Genomic DNA, 24,819 nt, shown 5'->3' on the forward strand with positions numbered 1-24,819 from the left:
CAGGTAGTTTTGAACTCTTGCTCTACTTCCCACGCAGGGAATATTTGGACTCTGAGGCCCCGTGGGACCAGTCCTAATTTCTTATATTCCATCAGGCTAGTCATATTCCACCACGTTTTTGTCAATTTCTTATGTAAATTAACCAAATCCTGAGTTAGACCCTGAAATTCCACATTATTAGTGCTGCTGCCGCCAGCCATAGCGCCATCTACTGGCCCAAAAATATCCTTCATTTGTTCCTGCCAAGCCGCTTCTCTAGCTATTAAATCCATACTATCAATACCTGATGTGCCTCCACTTATAGAAAGAACCCTCTACAAAAGAGTCCACCAACCAATGCATAAACACAATTTTCTAAGTGGGCACCATCTAATGCTTATGTAATAAATGATGTGGGTTCACCACCAAGCATGTATAGTATATATCTAAGTTTTAAAGAAAAAAGCACATGCTCAAAGATGTAGGAACTCCACCAAACAAGGTTATTCAAATTACCAAAAGTTTATTTCCACATAAAGGCACTACACACATTTAAAATCATTTAAAATTACTCCCAAGAGTAAATAGCTCCAAATGTTTTTATAATTTGTACAGGGTACACCTAATATACAAGACGTTATCTATAATTAACAAAGCTACTGCACAAATTTCAATAAATGGTACTGCACATACTGCATATCTATTATCCTACATGAATTTCAGTGAATAGGACCCTTAGGTTGGTGACCTTAGTGTGAGGAAATTATATCATGTGATTTCAAACACTTTCTTTTACACGGACCAACATGAATAATTCAGCAATCTCATACATTATGTCTGCCAATGAATTATAACGGTGCGTTTATGTGCACCTAATATTAGACCTCCAGAGATGCCCATACACAAAGCAATATCAGAATAGATCTTGGAAACCCATGTGTGGGCTCATTTGTAAAGACAGGAGAAAGTTGTATACTTCACCCTAACCAGTCCTCTGCGGTCGCCCTCTGGTCCCTTACAGCAGCAGTGCAGTCAGATGGAGGTTTTTTAGAAGCCCACGCGTTCCGACACACACGGGTGTCTTTCTCAAGGTGAGTGTACCCCAAGTGTGGATTTGTATGCTTTTATATTGTATCAATCTTATTTACCTTTCACAGGTGTGAGAAGCGGGTGACGGCGTCGGCGTCCGCATGTTAAAGCCTGACCCGGAAGTGTGGATCCAGGGTCATATTCTTACTATGCGCTTGCGCATTAGAGCACTCTGTTTTTTCTCTCTCCCTCTCCCTCCCTTTGATATGCGCAGGCGCGCGTAAGTCAGGGAGGATATTCTATCCCAACTCTCGCTTGTGCATACTAATAGTTGCGCCTGCGCACTTGTTATTTGACTCTTTGCCTGTATGCATTTGCGCAATGGCGTTTAGAGATGGTATTAGGAGAACAGATATACGTGCCTATTATTTTAAAACTTAATAAAGCTCAAACAGCCGCATATCTGAATTGCGGCATTTTTTGATACATAATGCTTGGGCGCAAAAGAATTACTGTTGTTTTTTTGTGTGTATATATATATACAACCCTGCAGCATTGTGATACTCAGTTATAGGTGCTATTATGCTATATTTTTTTGTGTATCCCACATCATTATCTTATTACTACATGAATTATATACCAAATTTGTGATATTTATATATACCATATGCGGACCTAAAGTTCCTTTGGGAACAAAAGCACATATAATCAAACATTTAGTTGACCTGCAGTTCTACGAATTTAGGATGGATTGTATCCTTATATTAAAGAGGAGAAAAACTCAAAAACGATTCTTTCTAGATTTCTCCCTTGGCTCCTAAAATATGTAATAAATTGGGCACAGTAGTTCAATGCAGTATGTGCTGAATATTTTTTCACAAAAAGTTTTGAAAGTTTTGAAATGTCCTTTAAATATTATTATTTATTATTATAGCGCCATTTATTCCATGGCGCTTTACATGTGAGGAGGGGTATACATAATAAAAACAAGTACAATAATCTTGAACAATACAAGTCACAGCTGGTACAGGAGGAGAGAGGACCCTGCCCGCAAGGGCTCACAATCTACAAGGCATGGGTGAGGATACAGTAGGTGAGGATAGAGCTGGTCTTGCAGTGGTTTGGTCGATTGGTGGTTACTGCAGGTTGTAGGCTTGCCAGAAAAGGTAGGTCTTCAGGTTCTTTTTGAAGGTTTCGATGGTAGGTGAAAGTGTGATGTTTTGTGGTAGAGAGTTCCAGAGTAGAGGTGATGCGCGAGAGAAATCTTGTATGCGATTGTGGGAAGAGGAGATAAGAGGGGAGTAGAGAAGGAGATCTTGTGAGGATTGGAGGATGCGTGCAGGAAAGTACCGGGAGACGAAGTCACAGATGTATGGAGGAGCCAGGTTGTGGATGGCCTTTTATGTCATGGTTAGGCTTTTGTAATGGAGTCTCTTGGTAATGGGGAGCCAGTGAAGGGATTGACAGAGGGGAGAGGCCGGGGAATAGCGGGGGGACAGGTGGATTAGTCGGGCAGCTGAGTTTAGAATAGATTGGAGGGGTGCCAGAGTGTTCGAGGGGAGGCCACCGAGCAGGAAGTTACAGTAGTCGACTCGGGAGATGATGAGGGCATAGACTAGGGTCTTCGCAGATTCTTGGTTTAGGAATGTACGGATCCGTGAAATATTTTTGAGTTGAAGGCGGCAGGAAATGGAAAGGGCTTGGATATGCGGTTTGAAGGAGAGATCAGTGTCAAGGATTACCCCGAGGCAGCGAGCTTGTGGGACTGGGGAGAGTGGGCAGCTGTTTACTGTAATGGATAGGTTCGTTGGGGGGGGGTCGCAATATCTATTCTATTACTGATCTACGGATCTTGGCTTTTAGTTGAGATGAATCTGTCTGTGCTTCATTATGCACATGCCTCCTCCCAGTGCTGTGGAGTCAGAGTCCTGGAAATTGAGGAGTCAGTCGGAGTTTTGGCTTACCGACTCCACGGCCCTGACTGTTAGGTAAAATAATTACCGAAAACCAATAACTTTGTTCACGAGTCAATGTCTATATCTGTTCAAGGTCCACTGGACATTCTTATTTTTTTTCTTTTTATCTAATGACTATAAAACTATAGGTACACCAGGAGGAATTTGAATTTACGGAAGCTAAAACAATTGTATTGTTAAAAATGTTAAAACTGTTCTATCAGAAATCTTTAAAACGGCTAAATCTGCAAGATTCCAGTCCCAGCAGATGCTGAAATGTTAACTCATGGAATAACATCTGATGGCGGATAACGGTTATCGTAGCTGAGTGCCTTGTCATTGCAATTAAACACCAAGTGGCACTTGACATTTAAAATAGAAGCTACTGCAACTCTTGGAGCTCTGTTCAATTAGTGGTGTGTAATTGATTTCTCATGCACTGTAATATGAAGCAGATGATCTTTGAATAGATTATTCCTTTTGCTAATTACTGTTAATTCTTCATTAGTGAATGCTTTATTTTACATATGGATGTGTAAGGGGGTCTTCCTTATCTCAATCTGATGAAGGAATTTTCTAATGTGTTTGCTGACTTTAATGCTCTTAGAAGTAAAGACAATGCAAATGGCTGATGTTAATTCATCATTGTGGTGCTCTAGTTTACAGCTTGCTATTCATGATGAAGCAAACATTATCAGCTTTGGAGACAGTTCTGGAGTGCCTGTGATATCTTGTGCTGAAATAATAGGGGTGGATTTTTATACATTTTATCTAAGGTTCACATGTGATTTGCCGCCAATTGGATACAGAGAACAAAGGATTGAGACCTCTACTTCTACTTCTGTAAAACCATGAAATGTGATAAGTTGAAGCCACATGTTTCCAAATAGTTGACCCCATGAAAACAACCCTGCCCCCCCTAATAACATGCAATGTCTGTCCAAGCAAGTTGGCTGATCTCAGTTTGTGCATGAGCATTAGGCTTTTACATTCATATTCTACATTACTGAAAGCACATAAAGCTACAGCTTGCCAGGAACAGCTGGAAAACCACAGGTTGTCTAAGCCACCTTCAGACACGCTTACATGTCAAAAGATGCCAAGTGGTTGAAAAATGTTAAAGCTCTTTATGCAGTCATTCTTTTTGTATAACTATCTAGCAAAGCAATATGTGAAATTGAAAGAATATGTGCAAATGAAATGTGAAAGATGTATTTAGCGCAATCCTGCATGAAGTTTTAGCATCTTCTTATTTTGAGATAAAAGGTTTATGGGGAGTTTTATACTTATTGGTAATCTTACATGTAACTCACTTGCTTTATACAATTTCTGCAGGAAAACTACAATTGCAAATCTGCATATTTCCCTTTTGCTGTTTCTTAAAGCGTTTTCTGTAAAGTAAAAAGCAGTAGTCTCACATTCCCAACCTTGATACGCAGTTGCATTGATGATGTGACGAGTGTAGGAGTAAAATCTTGACATGTCTTTGCTGGAAGATCGTAAACAAACATGGGTAGGGGGAGAGGAAATTACATCCCAGGAATGGAAGGAGAATGTATATATTTTTATATGACTATTTACACCTTCAGTTTTATTATGCATCCACTGGTAATCTGCAGAAAAATCGGCAACACTAGGATTTGAATGTGGATTTCTTCCATATTGAGTTCAGGTGAGAAAACCTGCAACAAGTTTTCTGTTTTTCTCCGTTTTTGTCCACAAGGAAATTTACCTATGGTTCAGATTTCAAAAACTGCACATGTCAAATTCCATGCAAAAACATTTCTGCTGCGAAGAGATGTTAGAATAATTATTTTTCATATAAAATAGTTTATATTGTGAAAAAGTGACAAAACACACAAAAAATATATGAATGTGGAATCACTGTAATCGTACTGACCCGAGGAATAAGTTTGCTTCATCAATTTTACCACTGGCGGAACAGCATAAACCCCCCACCACCACCCCCCAAAAAATCCTGAATTGCTGATATTTGTTAATTTTGCCTCCCAAAAATCAGAATAGATAGCGATTAAAAAAAATGTAATGTGCCCGAAAATAGTAACCATTGAAAGCGTCAACTCGTCCCTCAAAAAATAAGCCCTAGCAGGACTTTCTCAGCAGAAATATAGGAAAAAAATTATAGCTCTCAGAATACGGGAATACATTTTTGCAGTAGTAAAAAGCGTATTTTAGTGTGTGAGAGCAGCCAAACATTTATAAAAACAATATAAATCTGGTATCGCTGTAATTGAACCGACCCAAAGAATAAAGTAATCTAATCACTGATACCGCACAAGTAATGGTGTAAAAAATAAATAAAACTAGTTATTCACCTGCTGTTGATTTGTTCATTCTGTCTCCCAAGGATCGCAGTAAGGCTCAGCTCACATTTCTGTGTTTCTGTGTAAATCTCTGAAATACGTGATTCTGATGCAACCCCTAATGGAAAATTCCCTTTAATTAGGCAGATGGAGACTCTGTTGACTCCATCTGGCCTGTGATCCAGCTGTGTCTGTATTTTTAAGTGTACATAAAAGCGCGGTCAACCACAGTTTTGTGCACTTCTGAAAACGACAACTCTGAACAGAGGCCAAAGTAACTCTGCTGTCTCATTATAGTGAATGGATCCCTTGGGGGTTTCATCTGAATCACATCACTCGCAGATTTAGATGTAAACCACAAAGTGGTAGGACGCAGGATAGCTGTGATCCAAAATATTAGGTAAAATGTTACTAACAAAAGCTTCAAATCAATCCACAGAAAAAGCAAGTCCCCACTGTCATCTGTCAATGGAAACATAGGGGGCTTCCACATTACTGGTAGCAGAAAGGCTCTGGAAAAGCGCTATGGCTCCTCACCTGCCAAAAGAAATTCAGCAAATTCTGCGCTCCCAAATCCAAATGCCCCTCTCCCTTCTGAGCCCCAGTGTGCCTAAACCACATTTAGCGTCCACATATTTGGCATTTCTGTAGCGACAAGAGTCCACCTAATTTACTTGTGCGTGTCTCCAGAAGCATGAGCTGGGCATTAGAACGTACTGGGCAATACAATGGCAGTTTGAAATTTTAACTCGGCAACATCCGATGCTGCTTGTTTTTGTAAGAAACCCATGGAGTCAAATTCGGCACTACACCTGTAGATAAATTCCCAACGGGGTATAATCTCCAAAATGGGGTCACCTGAAGGGGGATTCTGCTCTTCTAGCACTTGGGGGCTCTGTATATGGAGTCCACAAACTATTCTAGCAAAATTTACGCTCCAGAAGGCAAATAGCGTTCCGTCCCTTCCAAGGCTCGCCGTATGGCTAAACAGTACTGTACAGCCACATATGGGGTATTTACACTTTCAGCAGAAATTCTGGGACAAATTTTGGTGCAATACTTACCCAATTCTCCATGTGAATATGTAAAACTTGGGGCTAAAACAAAATGTTGGTGATAATAATGTAATTATTCTTTGTTCACATCCCAATGGTATAAAATTATGTGAGGCACATGTGTCAATATGATCACTGCACCTATAGATGAATTCCTTGGGGGTGTAGCTTGTAAAATAATGTGACTTATGGATGGTTTCTGCTGCTCTGGCACCTCAGGGCTCTGCCCATGTGATATGGCACCCTTAACCATTCCTGCAAAATCTGAACTCTAGTATGGCGCTTGCTTCTTCCCTTAAGAACTGTGCGCTGTGCCTCAAAGGTAGCTTTCAAGCACATATTGGTTATCGCTGCACAACACATTTTGGGATCTATTTTCTCCTATCCTTGTGAAAAGGAAAAAGATTGTGGCGAAAGCAACATTTTTGTGTGTGTGTGGTGGGGGAAATATATATATATATATACAGTATATATATATATATATATATATATATATAATTTTTCTTTTTTTTTCCCAGATTAACGTTATAAATTTCTGTGCTCACCTTACGTTTAGATAAATTCCTTGAGGGGTCCACTTTCCAAAATGAGGTCATTTGTGAGGGGTTTCCACTGTTTATGCACATCAGGGGCTCTCCAAATGTGAGTTGACACCCTTGGACCAGTCTGTATTCCAGAACGTCACTCCTTCGTTTCTGAGCCCTGTTGTGTGCTCAAGCTATAGTTTTCCCCCACATATGAGGTATCTGTGTACTCGGGAGAAATCTCAAGACAAATTTTGCTGTCTATTACCCTGTTACCCTTGTGAAAAGAAAAAAATTGGTGCTAAAGGAAAATTTTTATGGAAAAAAGTTACATGCTCATTTGTTGCTTCCACTTTGCATTAATTCCTGTGAAGCACCAGAAGAGTTGAGTTACTTTTTGTATGTGCTTTTGAGGACTGAAGGTTGCAGTTTTTGGAATGGTGTAGCTTTCGGTTATTTTCTGTCATACAGACCCCCCAAAGTCACTTCAAATTTAATATGGTCTGTAAAATAAAATTGTTTCTGTAACTTTTGTTGGAAAATGAGAAATTGCTGATCAACTTTAAATGATGCAGAAGTAAAGTAGGCATATGGTAAATGTTATGTATTAACTAATTTGTTTGATATAGCTCTCTGGTTTAAGGACATAAGGATTAGAAGTTTGAAAATTGCTGAATTTTTTTCATTTTTTGTGCCGAATTTGCAATATTTTCACAAATCAGTGCAAGTAATATCGATCAAATTTTAACATCATTATGAAGTACAATATGTCTAAAGAAAACAGTCTCTTAATCACTGGGATCTGTTGAAGTATTCCAGAGTTATTACCACATAAAGGGACACTGGTCAGAATTGTAAAATTTGGCCTGGTCATGAAGGTAAAAATAAGCTTTGGGAGAAAGGGGTTAGAAAAAAGGTATATGTTAGGTATCACCATATTCATATTGACCTGCAGAGTAATGTTACATGTCAATTATAAAGAGGACCTTTCAGCAGTTTGAGCATATTAAATTGGCCACATCATGGAATAGTGGCTGCAAAGCTGAGCAAAACAGGTTATTTTATTATTATTTTTTTATCAAATTTTTCTTTTCCATTGCATAGTCAGTTACTGCTAAACTTTAGGATATAATTTATGTTTATAGTTCAACTGAGTGTTACCACCAGATCCAAATATCAGTTATGTGCTTCTTTCCCCACATGGTGTTGACAAATAATAATCGGGCAGCGTTATGCAGGGGAGAAAAGAACACACTATCCTCTCCTCATTGATCTCTGCAATTATAGTGTAGAGATACAGCATATCTGAGTGACCTACTATTACGAACACTTCCAGATTTCCTTTCATGACAGTCGATAAGGGTGAGAGCAGGTTAGCACTGAGATGAGATTTGGAACGGTTTGTAATGATACATAACTCTATTGAATCTCTACAAAGTGGTTGCAGAGATCAGTAAGGAGAAGAGGGCGTGTTCTTTTCTCCTGCATGTTGCTTATGTTTCGTCAAAGTCATGTAGCAGAAGTACACATCCCTGAAACAAATCTTGGCTAATGCCAAGTCGTACTTTACATAAATTATAACCTAAACTATACATGCTAATAGCTCCGCAATGAAGAGGAGAAATTTAAAAAAAAAAAAAAAAGAAGAACAACAATACAGATTAGCAAAAAGACATACAATGTTTGGAATGCTATAAACTTATAAAACAAGTTACTATATTAACTAGAGCTTCCCTTTATGGGAGGTGAGGACACTTGAACCTTACAAAACATATTTACATTGTAGGCCTACTGTAGAACAATTTAATAGAACAGTATGATAATGAACTAACTATGAAAAACTATTACCCGCTACGGGTATACTTTCTTATGGCTTCAAAGTGCAGAACTTTCCTAGCAAACAGCAACTACCCCGACAGGTATGCTACATTAAGTCCATCTGATTCAAAAGTGCAACATTAGACATTTTCTTTGCTTCCTGCACATAACACTATCTAACTTCAAGTCTCCATTTTATTTGTATTCACTTTATTAACTCTCTAATATACTACCTTTCTAGCATATGAAGTACATTTTTAACTAGCAAAGTGCAACAAATCAACATTCAAGTTTTTCAATACTGAGGTAGTGAAATTAATACTCAAGTCAATCAAAACTTTAGAACAGCAGCAACGAAGCGAGGGACCCATCATTAACCCCCAACTTTGGACTTGGGCGGGCTACAAGACGTGTATCCAGACCTGGAATCCTGCCGCACCAAACTGATTTTTCTTCAGGTCTATGTAAAACAAAGCAACTTTCACGGCAAAGTTAGGAGCAGTCTCTTTCAAAGCTCCTTTGTAAAACCAGTAGGAAGCACCTTTAAGAAGGTGCAAACTATTTACAAGAAAGTTTGTGAATCATTCTTCAGGTCCATGATCCAAATGTCCTTGACGCAAAATGAAACTCTGTAAACAGAGGATTCCTTTAAATGAGGGACCCCTTTAAATGGAAACCTGGTCAGGTTTATCAAAACTTTTAAATGGTAGCAGTCATTTTTAAACTGTTAGCAACAATGGGCGAACTTTTATCTATTTACAGTCCCATTCTTTCTTTTTATTTACTTTCTCTTATGCTTGCTGGGCCAGGAATTGCTGTTTCTCCATACCAGAGTCCTGATCCCAGGGGATGTTGTCATGGCCCAACAATGTTGGAGGGCTGATGGTACTGGGAGCTGGCCTACCAGTGACTTGTCGGCCTGCAGCGTGGCACAGTCGGTGGCCGCGGTGAGGTCAGTCACTGGAGCGGGGTTAGTAGCTGGGGCAGGAGCAGTCGCTGGAGTGTGGTCAGTCACCAGGGCAGGGTCTTTCCTCATATCTGCTTCAGATGCGGTCCCTCCGGTGCCGGTCTGCCCCTCTGCTGGGGTCAGGATAACTTGCTGCGATGCCTGGCCTGCGGGCTGCAGGGCCTTGTGCTGTGGTGCTGTCATTTCCGTTTGCAGCATCTCGCTTTCCGGTGGTGTCTTACTTTCTGGCTCCGTCGGGGTTGTGAGCGCTGGTGGTAAGTTTTGTCGCTGTGTGGTCATCATCTTTTTCATCAGGGACTCCTTCTGTGCGGTCACCGCAGGAGTCGTTGGGCCAGCTCCACCATCTCTCTCCGCAGGAGGTCCGGGCTCATCGTTGTTGACAGGTGCAGTTCTTGCAGGTCCCGGCTGGGAGAGTCCTCTTGCTCCATCCCACACTCCGGGGCCCGCTCACCTCCCTACGCCATCTGCGTTCACAGGGGGATGTCACGGTGGCGACCCGGTCTGTGGCCCTGGGCGCCCATGTAAAAGGGGGGAATGTCTTTAAAGGGAATAAAGTTTATGTTTGTGACGCGACCTGTGGTATTCGGTCAGTGGGGACTGACGCTGCTTTAAGGGGTCCTCTGGGGTGATGTTATGGCAGCTAGATGGTATAACTTCCCACAGGTGAAGTGTATCCCAGGGCTCCCGCTGTGTAGATGGTAGATAGTGAATGGCGCAGTAAAGAATGTGGACACAGGTTTGCAGTCTCTTTACCTTGTTTCCTGTCGACTTCAGGCAGCCACAGTCCAGGGCATCAGATCACAGGGCAGGCAGGGTCCGGCCGGCTTGGAGGCAAGTTAGGAGTCCCCTTATCCAGGTGGAAATCAATGCCTTCCTCTAGCGCTGTGGTGGTGTAGTCCCTTACTGCCTATGGCTTCACATAAGGTCCTCACAGATGTTATCTCTCTCTCTGTCCCCCGGATAGGATAGGACATAACCCGTATGGCTGGTGGCTTTAGCCGGTTTATAGGGACTCTAGCACTCCCCAGGCTCTGAGGGGTGCCTCCTGGGTATTAGGTTGGACAGGTAACGTGGAGTTCAGCTGCCTTCCGGCTTCTGATGTATGTCATAGAGGACCTTACAACCTCGGTGTTCCGGCTACCGGTCTCTGCGCCTCAGAAGGAGGCCGCCTGCTCGTGGCTGGTCTCCCACTGGTATCCTCTTCTGTGCTTTGCTCTCCTGCACGTTCACTGCAATATATTCGGCTTTCTGAATGTCTCTTTCCAGGAACTGCTGCACTACTACTACTACTACTACTACTACTACTACTACTACTACTACTACTACTACTACTACTGCTACTACTACTACTGCACTACTGCTACACAGCTCTGTAAACCCTCTTCTGCCTCAGACTGATGCAGTCTGTTTCCTGACAAGAACTGACTGAACGATGTTCTTTCCTTCTCAGGTTCCTCTTTCTGCCAGGAGCTGCAGACACCCATGTCTGCTCAGCTTTTCTCCTATCGTACCAGCTCTGCCTCAGCTGATGTTCCATGACAAGCTCCCTTCTGGAAATCTCTCTCTCTAGAACATCTTCCTGCTTCCTTTCCATCTGTCTCTCTGACAGGAACTGACTGAAACTCTAACTACTTTCCCTACAAACTACCAGATATATCTATATGGGGAGTCACCTAGTAAATAGGATCAAAAGCTCCCCCTGGTGGCCTGGGGTGTGAATGTGTTGCATTCTTGTTACCTTGTTACAGTTATCCCTTTTTGCCTTCAAGCATAACATCACTCTCCCTATGAGGAAAGCAATGCTACTGTGACGACCAGGACCCTGGGGTGTCTGTGCAACGATTTGCATGGAAATGCCAGAAGTCGCTGTTTCGCATCTTTAATTGTTTCCTCAGTCATTTTTGGAACTCCTCCAGCATACCCATCCAGTAATGTTCCTGTATGTTTCAGCTTATTCACCAGTGACAGAATACATTGTTTAGACAGCAGATTTCAACCTCCAAACTTCTTTAGAAATTCATTTTTTGCACCTCTTTAAGGACTTAATTTTCCAGTAAGTTTTCACAATGAAAAAACCTGCTAGTAAGTTATTTTAAAAGATCAAGCAATGCTAAAATAGAGCTGTTCACCTTCCATTTCTCGTTTACAATGTATTGACTCTGAATTGCTGCAATCTGCCAAGTGTCTTGTTACTTTTCTGCAGGATATGCAAAATGCAGCAGAAATAACAAACACTCATGCGAAAAAAGGACTTAATTTATGTTTCCTTTTATTGGGTATTTTTGCTATGTGGAGAATGAAAGCATAACTTTCAAGGAGCTATATAAATACTGAATCTATGCTCCGTAGTAGATCATTATTGCTAAAGATATGGTTACTTTGATTATATAGCTCTTTTATTTTTTTGAGCATTTGTTAGCCATTTTTATACTATAGTTGCATGAATTAATAATACTTTAAAACTAATTAAATGTCCATGTAGCTTAAAGGGAACCTGACAGGTCCCCCATGCCCTCCAAACCACCAGCATTTCTTTATTCCTTTATAAATACCCTGCCTAACAAGCCCTTTTTAGCGTTTGACATATTAACAGATCTTTAACAAAAGTATTTCTAAGGTCCTATTTTTAATATTCAAATTAACCTATTGACTAGTTGATAGGGCGTGTTTCATTAAACTAGTTGTCCTACTCAGCATGTTATCACGCCCCTGTGGGAGTGGTAACATGATTTGCAAGGGACCGGCCTGCTCTGTGCAAATTTTGTGCATGCACATGATTTTCTTTCATTTCTTCATTGCACTTATGAAGCCGGGTATATGGGGCTTTTATCTAAATATGGTTGAAAGAAAACCCAGAGCACATATTGTTTTGGAAAACAAAAGTTTTGATAATTCACCTCTCAGATGACTGAAATGGGCAGCAGTAGCATGTAAGTAAAGGGTGGATGAACCACAAGCTACATTGATCTTGTCACATTCATGTGCAAATGTATATAATCCAAATTCTAAGGCTGTTTATGAACAGTCTAAAGAAGTAATGTACTAACATGATAGTTTTCAACCATATGTAATCATTTATGAGTAATGAATAAGATGGAGGATACATTTTTTAAATTGGGATGAGAGCACTTGCATATTTTGTAGTCTCTATAAAGTACAGTGATCAGCATTCTGGCTTTTCTATCTACAGCAGGTAGAGCAGATGTAGAATAATTTATACACATAAGTCACTGGTTTTAGTTATATTGGAACACGCCCTTTAAAATCTAAATCCTTTGGGTCTGTTTGTGATCTGCATCAACTGAACTGAAGTACCTATCTAGGCAAGCAAAGGCTACAAAAACAGAGATATTGGCAAGAAAAGAGAAACAAATAACTCCTAAAGTGAGGAAGTAAAATTGTTTATGTCCTTTCATATAAAACAAAAAATATTTGGCAAAAAATGCAGCATTGAAAATTTCTAAATCGCTAGGTGCTTAACCCTGTGCTATTTTCAGTTGTTGGAAGGCGAATAAGTTGTTTTTTCCTAGTTAAGGAAAACCTGTTGCCAGGTTTGGCTGATATGAGGTAAGGCCACCTCCTTTCAAGCCTGATATACAGCATTCTATTATGCTTTATGTCTGCCCCCTACCCGACCTGAAAGAGAGCTTTTATTATACTCCCTTGCAGGGTGGTCCGGTCCAAGGGATTTCACTGGTCTTGGTGTGGCACATCCCATCTTCTTGGGATGACATCCTCTTTCTTGCTTCTTGTGGATGATGAGTCTCCTACGTCATCCACACAGCCTCCCCAGCATCACGGTCCTGGGCAGACATGCTTCTCTGTCCTGTTTAAGGGCAGAGAAAAGTACTGCAGTGCGCAGGTGGTGGGAAAGGTCACGGAGCACCGGCACATGCGCACTGCAGTAGTTTACTTTTCCCTAGTCAGGTCAGAGAAGTCTACCTTCATAGGAGTGCAATGGAGGGGCGACAGTGTGGATGATCTAGCGACGCGTCATGCACACGAAGCAAGAAAGGAGGACAGGATCACAAGAAGATGGTAGGCCAACACCTGGTAGGCCAACACCAGGGACACCCCTCAGACCGAATTGCCTGCAGTTGAGTATAATAAAGCTGTTGTTTTTGATACTTTTTGGTATTTGGCTTGGACAAAATGTTATTAATACAGTCATGTGCAAATTACCTGTATTTTTAGTGCATTTACATTGTTTACCTGTGGATTTTCCACACTTGATGCTACTCTATGGGGATAATTTGCACAGAAGACTTGGTGTAGTTGTCAGATTAATTGACATGTTGCAGATTTCAAACATGTATCACAGGTCAGTAGTATATGCTGCGTTAGAAAAGCAAAAAAAAGCACAGTACGCAGTGTCAAAAACTCATTGTGGGAACTTAACCTAAGAAAAGAGCGAATGTAAACCCTGCTGCCATTAACTGTCCTTAGCAGTCAAAATGTCTATAAACTTGTCCAACACCTTATCTTTATCATGTTGAGACTCCACTCCTGGGGCAATGCTTACTTTAAGTTTACGAAATGCAGGAAACTGCAAGGTTAACAAAAAAGTTTCCAAAATGCTGTAATAGAGATGCACAATATTCATGAGCAAATGTTACATAAGTATCACTGAAGTGTTAAAATTATCATCACACTGTGTAATGGACAAGGTTTGCCAAATATAACCAAGGTAAAAAGAAGGCTAAAATGGCAGAAGAAAATACAGTATGGCTTTTATAAAGAATTTGATGCCAACTGATCATTTTGCTCGCTGAGTTCTCGATCCTCATCCAGTTGTAAGTTAGCTTGGTTAGATTCTCTATATGCACGAGAAAATGACTCCTGAAAACATTGATACTCTTGACAGCTTTATAGGCCCACGTAATTCTTTTTTGACAAGTTGCTTCTCTCAAATATTATAAATTGTAACAAAGCTTCTCAACATGTTTTGCTGAATGTGTAGAGGAGTTATTATTTATTATCATCTGCTTAGCAGCTTGCAGATAGCGTGTTCTTTTTATACTTTGTGTGAGATTTCCGGCAATGCTACCATTGATCCAATGATTGCAAATCTTTTTTTTTTGTGAAACTTATTCTACCATTTGAGAGATGTCATCATATTTGGCTTAATTGAGGTGTGTTTAAGCCACACAAGCTAATCCCTGGGTATTTGAATTTATGCACTGCATTAATTTGAAGCAAATCTTTACTTGGGCATTGCATAAACTCCTTCCTAGAAGCTTCAATGTATCTTCAATAGCTGTAAGGATGGGAGGACCGGTGGAAGTTTGGGTTCAGGTACCAGAACAGTACCCTAACTTCCTACCAGAACCCAAAGCTCATTAAAAATAATGGATTCTCGAACCGCTAAGAAAAGAAAAACACATTTCTGGTATCTCCCTCCACCGGACTTAAGCAGAAAGTCTGTGTTAAGCATTCAGACCCGTATAGTAACTTTTCGGTAAGAGTGCCAAACATTTCTGTCCTGGTTCGCCCATCTCTACCTATTGGGCTATACTTATGCTGGCTGAGGGAGTATGTGTTTTCAGTGACGAGAGGGGTGTAAGCTTCTGCTTCTGTTTTTTCTTGAGGGCAAAAAGTTCTTTCTGCTGATGTCGTCATATTAGAGGGGGGTGTCTGGAAACATCGCATACACTTTATTTGGTGGGAATGGTCAACCATGTTATCAGGTTTGGCTATTCATATAGTATTCTTGCTATATAAATTTTTTAATCATTGATTTTGAGCTTAACTTCAACAAATCATGGTTGGAAAGTTCCAGAATTTGTTTTTATCATTTCATGAACTGAATTATGTATGACAATTGTAGAGCCTTTTTCATGATCAAACGATGATTATTTATCTAATCTATTTTTCTCTACACATTTTCAACTGGGAAGAAGAGAGAAGAAAATGGAAGAGGTGAAAAGAGAGTATAAGGAACATTTGTTCTCAAGTCCATCTTGACATAAATCTGATGCTGAAACAGATGCTGATAAAGATTTTGGAATACACGTAGCTCAGCAATAGCAATAGGAAGATGTTCAAAGTGAATATTAGTAAGTCCAGTGAAAAGAACAATTTGCTCTCCCGAAGGAGACTTTGGTATTAGAAGCTAATAAGACACAGATTTAAGAACAAAGGGTGTGTAATGCAAGTTTCCCTTCTGTCTGTGGTCATATCTACAAAATGATTACTGGCAAAAAATATTAACAGGTGGTGCATTTTGGATAAGTGTAGGCAAACAAGGCAATAAATTATAATCTAAGGAATTACCGGTTACTTCTTTTTGGCACATTCAGTTTATTATCCTCTTTGGGAGTTTTATGTTGACGTGTGAACCAAAATGATTGAACAAAGCATCATAAAAATTGGGTTTGACCACTTTTAAAAACCCTAATGGTTTATTTTTTTTTAAACAGATGACATACAACTACTTTATTATTACTTTGACATTATACAGAGACTTAAATCAAAAGCAAAGCAGATTCTTGTATTGTTGTATTGTAGCAGATGCTTATGGCGATAACAACAAACCAGGGCAGTGGTTGGATTTGACGATTAACAGATTGTAACTGCCATTTTATAAACTGCATAAATAGTTAGTTTCTCATTAGATGAAAAGGTTTGACTCCTCATGATGAATGGGTAAAATTGTAAAGTGTTATTAAAAATGTTTTTGTTCTCAAGATTGTATGATTTTTAATTGTTTTGTTTAGTTTGTTGCCTCGATAACTAGCCACCACTGGTAACTGGCTACCAGTGGCCGGGCTTCTAGGCCAGGAGTTGAGTGCTTTTCCATAGCGCTTGTAAGCACTGTTTTGAAGCTGACTGGATTGCTGGACAGCGCACAGTTGAGCCTGCGACACAACTTTACAGCTGCTGGTCTGAAGTCTAATCAGAAGCATATTATTCATCCTGAATCCCTATCTATTTCTATTTATTGCCTTAATGAAAATAATCCTTCTCTAATTACACTATCTGACTACTTTTATTCTTTTTTTTACTACTTCCTTTTTTTTACTACTTCCTTTTTATGACGCTTTATTTGAGAATCCCAGTGCATGATGGGAAACTCAAACAAAGCCTCACCAGGTTGCAGCCTGCAGATGAATTGTCATCAGTGATGGTTGTTTCAGGGACTTGACTAGTCCCTGTGCATAATGACCGTATGCCCTTTTTTCTTTGACTCAGATCAGCAGTAGCGAGTTGGCACCAGAGCACATTCTTAGTGTGTGTTCTAAGAGTACCCGAAGTGCAGAGATCAGCGCTGTCCCTGCAAGTGATGTCACTTACAGGGGATGGCACTGATCTTTGCATGCCTGATAGTTGTCTTACAACACACACTGACAGCGCATTCTGGTGCCAGCTCGTTGCTGCTGATCTGAGTAAGCATCAGAATGTGCATTTTCATTGTGCACAGGAACTAGCCCAGCCCCTGAAACAAGCATCACTGATGACACTCTGTTTCAGGGAGGGGACAGAGGCTGTGGCAGTGGTGACACTTTGTTTGAGCATCCCAGCATGCACTGGAATTCTCAAATTAAAAATCGTAAAAAAGTAAGTAGTTAAAAAAAAAAAAGCAGTTGGTGTGAAGAAGGATAGGAATTTTTTAAATCAAGTACCGTATATTAGAAATTAGTTTAGATTATGGTATTAAATAGGGTTTTAGAATGAGAATTACTTTGTATGTCGGACCACCCTTTTATGGTCATGACTTTAGCCTCTCTTAGTAATTAGCATAGTGAATCAAGTTTTCAGTTACCTTAACATGGTCAGATATTCTATTCATTGTAAATGTGTAACTTGCATGCTTACTTACATTGTGGCTGCATTTCTCTGTGTATCTGTCACTTCAATGCATGTTTCGCAGTTCTTTGTCAGGGGCCATGTTTCTCAGAACATAGCTATGGTAGCAAAAACTTTTTTTTATGAATTTCTTAATTTGTTTTCACAAAACTGTCCAAGTTTGCTATCAACATAATTGTACTTGTTAGGGCTAGCGGAATGCACCAAATTATAAGAGAGATGGTATAAGGTGCGTTCGCAGCCCGGGGTCCACCGTGCAGAGATAGAACCTGCTGCTGAGTAATGACGGACTATATGGCGGTACAATGTGGATACACACACGGGTTAACTTCACCCTGTGTGAAGGAAGCAAACCCTGTTGCGTCACAGGGCCGCTGTACCGCACCAAGAGCATAAGCAAGGAGTCTCAGGACTCTATCCCAAGACACAGGATAAGAGCACGTTCAGACCACTTGCATTCGACACCGCAACTGGGGTGTCAGAGTAACTGAAAATATAATTTAAATGCACAAGAGTGCGTGCTGTGCCGCTTTGGCGGATGCCACTAACCACCCAGACTTGGGATAGGAAAGCGCTCTAATAGCGCACGGTGCCGCACTGGCAGTCAGAGCAATTGACGCTGTTTTGTGTGTTTAGTACTGATGGCTCTGTCGGGCGCTAGATAGCAAACATCCACTTTACACGAGCAGTCATACACAAGGGAGGGGATGATTAATGAGCAACTTTCACACATCAACACACACACGATTTCAAGTATACACTAGCGCATGGCCGTACGGTCATGCGAACCTTTTATAGCTGCAGCAAGTACAGGACCTTCCCAGAAGGACCGATGGGAGGCTGCCACAGAAGTTGAGCACCTTCATGACCTTCCTAGAGGACCAATGGGATTTGCTGCAGTATCTAAGCATGTGACCCTTGATCTCCAACGAGAGATCTTACCCTGGGCATGCTCAGTATGTGAAAAGCAGGACTTAGTCCCAGAAAGACCTGCTCGCTGCTGAACATTGCTGGCTACAAGGACAGAGCCTGGAAGGGCAGTAGTAACCAGTAGGGTTGAGCGAAACGGATCGTTCATTTTCATAAGTCGACGACTTTTGGTAAAGTCGGCGTCTCATGAAACCCGACCTGATCCCTGTGTGGGGTCGGCCATGCGGTACGCGATCTTGGCGCCAAAGTCGCGTTTCGTATGATGCGTTTAGCGCCATTTTTACAGCCAATGAAGGAGCGTGGGCAGAGTGATGACATAGGGGTTAGGGCGTGCACGCCTATCATCATTTTATCGTTTGTGCGCAGTAGCGATTTGGAATGTGTAAAACGAAATTTTCAGTGCTGGGACGGAGGGGGAGAGAGAGAGAGAGAGAGAGAGAGAGAGAAAAAAAAAATCCCCATTGACGTGCATAGGGTTTCGTGTTCCGGCCAATCCTCGACTTTGCGCAGTAATCGGCCGATTTCGCCCGACTCGACTTTTCCAACAGTCGGGTTTCGTGAAACATGACTCGACCCTAAAAAAGTCAAGGTCGCTCAACCCTAGTAACCAGTTGTCCAGTATCAGCCTGAACTAGACGCTGGGACCGAAGTCTCCGCTGAGCAGACTCCTGCTCCTGGAGAAGAATGGGAGACCGCAGCGAAGATGGCTCGAGATTCCACCTGTGCAGAGGCGGGGACTCGACACCTGGCAGTACTGATATGGAAAATCATGTAAAACATATTTTAAAAATATTGCACAATAGTGTTTTTTTTCACGTTATCACTGCACTTGGAGTTCTTTTCTCATTTTATAATAGATAGAATGGTAAATTGTAGGGTTTAATTCAAAAATACAATTCGTCCCTCAAAAAAACAGGCTTCATACGGTCATGTCGATGGAAAAATAAAAAAGTTGTAGCTCTTGGATGAAAGGGAGGAAAAACAAAAGCCCCAAAAATGGAAAATCACCATGTTGGGAAAATATCTTAAGCTAAATTTACCTTGACAAGTCTTTTAAATTTCACTTTGACTTTGCTGTAGTTCTTTCTGGCAAAGCTCTTTTATGGTGAAAGCTAAATAAAAAACCTGTAACCCAAATGTATTTCAGTTGCGTTATAATGCAGTCAGCTGTAGGTGTTAGTAAGTAGATATAGTCAACTTAGCAAGAAGTTTACAGCAGTAATTACCAGACAGATTACAATGTGAAAATGCAGCCTATAGCATTTTAAAGAATCTATTATTGACAGAACTATTGACCGACTGTTGGTGAGCATTTTTAAGACTGTAGTGCAATAAATCATTATCGTGATTTTAATTTAAGAGTGTTGTAGCAAGGCTCTAAAATCAATTGTACTCTGCAAATGCATGGTGCATTTATTACCTCCCAGTAAATACATGATTGAGCGCACAGCCAAAACAGAAATTAGTGCAAGTGGTTTGGACAAGAATTTATTAACCTTTTGTTTTTGCTTTCTATGGGAAATTTTCCATCAAAATGTTTCTACTGTTGATGTAATTAAATATTTTCTCAGTTATCGACAATGTAAAATGATTTGTTATTATGTATAAATTAAAACCTCATCATGGCTCCTATAACATCTTGAATAGGGGGTCTGTAGAAGCACTATGCTAAACCTGTTTTGGTGGCATGCCATCTTGCTTGAAGATGCCAAAATAATATCGCTACCCTTTGACCAGATAAGAGTTGTCATTCTAAGGCTATATTCACATTTGTGTTTCAGCTTTTGTTCATATTATACATATTATAGTGGTTGCCAACTCAATCTGGCAACTTCTTGTTTAAAAAAAACAAAAACAAAACCCAAACAAAACCCAAAAGATTCAGTAGTCCACTTCAAACTTCAAAATGCCGGATCTTCCTCCTGACAATCATCTGTCAGGGGCCCCATACACATTAGGCTGTCAGCTGAGTTCATTAATATCAGGGGAACTGGACGTTAATCTATTGTGCATGGAGGCCTTAGAGGGGTTTTCCACTTTTAGGAAAGTGGGCAATATATGCTTTAAAATAACAACCACCAGTTATTCACCTTTCCCAGGTACAGCCCTAGCTTCTCGCTGCTGCTCGGGTCTTAGTGTTTTGATTGCAATGATGGCATTAAGTTGACAGAACACATCAACTCCGTGGCAAAGCCCTGATCTTGGTTGGTCATGCCCTCTACTTCAGCACACCTGCAGAGCTCAGTGATTGGTTGGCTAATGCAGTGATGTGTGGGTCGACGTGACTTCACAGCTGCAGCCAAGAATCTGCTCAGTAGTGGGAATCAAACACTGGAACCAGGAAAGGTGAGAACCTGCTCTGTTTTGTTATTTTTTTTTTTTTTTCAAGTGTTGAGTAGAGATGAGCGAATATATTTGGAAAACGATTTTTGCCGAATTTGCCATATTCATGCCATATTTGTACCATATTGGTGCCGAATTTATGTCTGAGGATTTTTTTCTGAACATATCATCTGTTTTCCCATTGACTACAATGGCATTCGGCTATGTTTTGGTGAATATTGAAAATACGGCGATCGTAATCCGAACTGAATATTGAAATATTGCTCATCTCTAATGTTTCCACTTCCGGGAAATGGAAAACCCCTTCTAATTATGGTATGTCATCCAACTGATCCTGTAAGGGTATTTGTTTACTGCTTTGCATTGGCTTACAATATGGAATAAGGCTTTTTTTCACTGGATTAAGAACCTTTCCTCCCCCTGTTATGAATGATAGGGACAAGTTGGTGGAGTTCCATGTTTCATTTATCCCTTTTCTATTAATCTTACCATGACACTACTGTATATATGTTTCCTCAGATGAACCATGTTAAGATTAGCATGACGGGTAAGATCGATAAGAGGCAAATAGCATCCAGTAGTAATAAAGATGACGATACAGCTGTGCACATTGTGATTTATTATTTTAATTTTATTATGTCTACTTTTTGTGTTTTTTTTTTTCTCTCTAGTACAATAGGAGTTATGGCGCCTCACAAGTTCATTTGTATAAGAACAATTTTACACATCTCATTTTAAATGATGTGCATATTCTTTGGGAACTTTTAATTAGTTTTTCAACCATGTGAACATTGTCTAAGAATCCCAAGAATGTCTGTTGTATATTCATGAATGGCAATGTCTGTACATACGATACGACTATGGCAGTGTAAACCCAATAATAGCTTATCTTAACACATTGGAATGCTGTCATATAATTACTGACATATATATATTTTTCTTTTAGAAGTCTTTTGGGGAGACATTGCCTTAGATGAAGAAGATTTAAAAATGTTTAAAATAGACCGAACCATTGACCTCACTCAGCATTCAAATGAACACATGGGACACACCACCGGTAAGAAAACTTCTTGTTTGTCAATATCCGATTTTCTGATTTAATTTCACATTTTTTTGCTACTTGCACAGATTTGCTCCTGCAGTTTTCTCTTTTGGTAAATTATGACTTATTCATCATGAATTTTAAGTATTTTATTTTTGAAGTGTTTATTTATCTGAAACTTTGATACATTTTCAATGGTAGCAGAAAAGCAGTTGATTATATTCAGTTCTGATTAATCTGCCAAATCAAAGATAATTGCTTCAAATTAAAAAGCATGTTTTATATGTTCTCCATATGACCTAATAGGCTTCTTTTTGGAAAATTTCAGTTTTGTTGATGTCTGGAATTGCTGGATAATAGTGATGAATGAGCATTCTCAGATAATGTGTTATCCGAGCATTCTCGTGTGCTAATAGAGTATCTTCAGTGTGCTCGAATACTATGTACGAGTCTCCACGCCTGCATGTCTCGCGGCTGTTCAACACCTGCAACACAAACCGGTATGCCTAACATACAGGTAATCCCTACATGTGTTGTGGCTGTCGAACAGCTGCCAGACATGCAGCCGCGGGGACTCGACATAGTATTCGAGCACTCTAAAGATACTCTATTAGCACACGAGCATGCTCGGAAAACACATTATCCGAGCACGTTCGCTCATCACTACTGGATACCCTTCTGGAGTAACTATAGTCTGATACTGTGCCGCCCGGCAGCACTGTCCATCAGTCCAGCTTGATTATTGTAAAGTGATTCTATAAACTTTTAACAAAAATATGGAATTATCAGATTCTGAATATTTACATAGAACAATAAATTTGGGTCACAATTCTCATAAAACTGTAAAAAAAATGCAACCAATCAGAGCTCAGCTTTAGTTTCCTAAAATGTATTTGGTAAAATGATTACTGCACTGTGATTGGTTGCTTGTGCAGTTTTATAGGTAAACGGTTTAGATAAATCAGTGTAGAAAGATTACATACTAAACAACAATGCTAATCAGACTTTCAGTCCTGGAGTAAAGCCTTGAGAACCTGATAGGGCTGGTGTAATTATTTAAAAATCCATACAAGAATGACTATAGAATTCTGAAATAAAAATGAGCTGGAATGATAAAATACCTCTTTCAATATTATCCAGAAAAATGTATTTTTTATAGGGTTTGTCCAGTTGTTCTGTCATGGATTATCAAGGGTAAGCTCTTCAGCCTCATCACGTCTAACATGTTTATTTGTTATAAATGTAGTTTTGATTGTGGAATTTGGAGACAGATTTGTTTAAATATATCGTGAATATAAAGTAATTATATACGTAGATGCCTTGTAAGATATTTAATCTGAATTTCTAGTGGCAAAGCATTGAAAAGAAAACTACATTTGTTATGAAATCGATCTAGAACAAACAACCTATATTCTGTCTTTTTTATACTGAAAATTCTTTCCATACTTTATTTTGAAAAAATGCTAAGCTGATTGCCTTTTTGGCTTAAAACTAGTAGAATATTTTCAGATTTGTGATGCGTTTGTAATTTGTTAACAAAAATAACACATCTGAAATATTATTTTAGCATGTATGTAAAGTAAACACCTACCAGGCATACTACACATTCTGAAATATGCCAGCTATTTTGTACTGCTAACAGACTGAGTAATGTGAATTATGTTAGGGATCCCATATTTTTCTTCCTCCATTCCCTGGCTGGGAATATAGAAATTACTAGCAGGATTGAAAAGAATCCAGATCGTGATACATAGACTTATGCTTCATTTTTCCAAATTTTGTTTTAAAAACAATTATCTTCTCATTCCCAACATACTGGTCATAATTCTCAGACTTCATTTTGGTTTGCATGTTTCCGTTATTTCTCCCAGTTATGTCATTGTAAAAATTGTTGACATTTTTGTTAATGTGTCCAAACAAATCCTTTTTAAGAAATAAAATCATGTTTTATCTCAGTTTTATCTTGGGTCAAAAAAAATTCAGAACTATTGCGGAGTGAAGAATAGATGAACGACACGCTGGGATCTTACTGTATTTACTATATTTACAACTGAAAACTTGCAATCATACATGTTGTATTAGCTTCTGTATGTACATTACCACCATTCCTTTATGAAACTGAGATTTCCAGGTGATGCTTCAGGGTATGTTCACACATCGCATTTTTGCCTTGAAAAGGGCAGAATTGTACTGTCCAAGCAAAGTGAGATTTCTGAAATCTCATACGCATGTCTGCAACGTGTCAATTCTTTCAACATTTTTTCATCCATTTTAACCCCTTTCAACTCCAACCCTGTTTTCACCTTCCTGACCAGGCCAAATTTTCCAATTCTGACCACTGTCACTTTATGAGGTAATAACTCTGGAACATTTCAATGCATTAAACTGATTCTAAGATCGTTTTTACGTGACATATTGTACTTCATGATATTGGTAAAATTTATTCAATATGACTTGAATTTACCGTATGTACTCGAGTATAAGCCGACCCGAGTATAAGCCGACCCCCCTAATTTTGCCACAAAAAACTGGGAAAACTTAATGACTCGAGTATAAGCCTAGGGTGGAAAATGCAGCAGCCACCGGTAAATTTCAAAAATAAAAATAGATACCAATAAAAGTAAAATTAATTGAGACATCAGTATTTGCAAGTGTTTTTGAATATCCATATTGAATCAGGAGCCCCATATAATGCTCCATACAGTTTATGATGGGCTCCATAAGATGCTCCATATTAAAATATGCCCCATATAATGCTGCACAAATGTGGATTATGGCCCCATAAGATACAGATATTTGCCCCCATATAATGCTGCACATGGCCCCATACAGATGCCCCATACAGATATTTGCCCCCATATCATGCTGCACATGGCCCCATATAATGCTGCACATGGCCCCATACAGATGCCCCAGATATTTGCCCCATATCATGCTGCACATGGCCACATAAGATGCCCCATACAGATATATATGCCCCCATATCATGCTGCACATGGCCACATAAGATGCCCCATACAGATATATGCCCCCATATCATGCTGCAC

General features: G+C 39.8%; 1 protein-coding gene across 3 annotated transcripts in view; it reads left to right on the forward strand.

Moving 5' to 3' along the window:
* The window catches only part of TLL1 (tolloid like 1), a 224,192-nt gene that overhangs the window by 80,832 nt on the left and 118,541 nt on the right, over positions 1 to 24,819 (forward strand). For all 3 annotated transcript variants that reach the window (XM_077279466.1, XM_077279467.1, XM_077279468.1), the window contains one exon: positions 21,677 to 21,787. In XM_077279466.1, the coding sequence (XP_077135581.1) occupies positions 21,677 to 21,787 (111 nt within the window). The remainder of the gene's footprint in view (positions 1 to 21,676; positions 21,788 to 24,819) is intronic.

Source organism: Ranitomeya variabilis, chromosome 1, assembly GCF_051348905.1.
Source record: "Ranitomeya variabilis isolate aRanVar5 chromosome 1, aRanVar5.hap1, whole genome shotgun sequence".
Lineage (NCBI taxonomy): Eukaryota > Metazoa > Chordata > Amphibia > Anura > Dendrobatidae > Ranitomeya > Ranitomeya variabilis.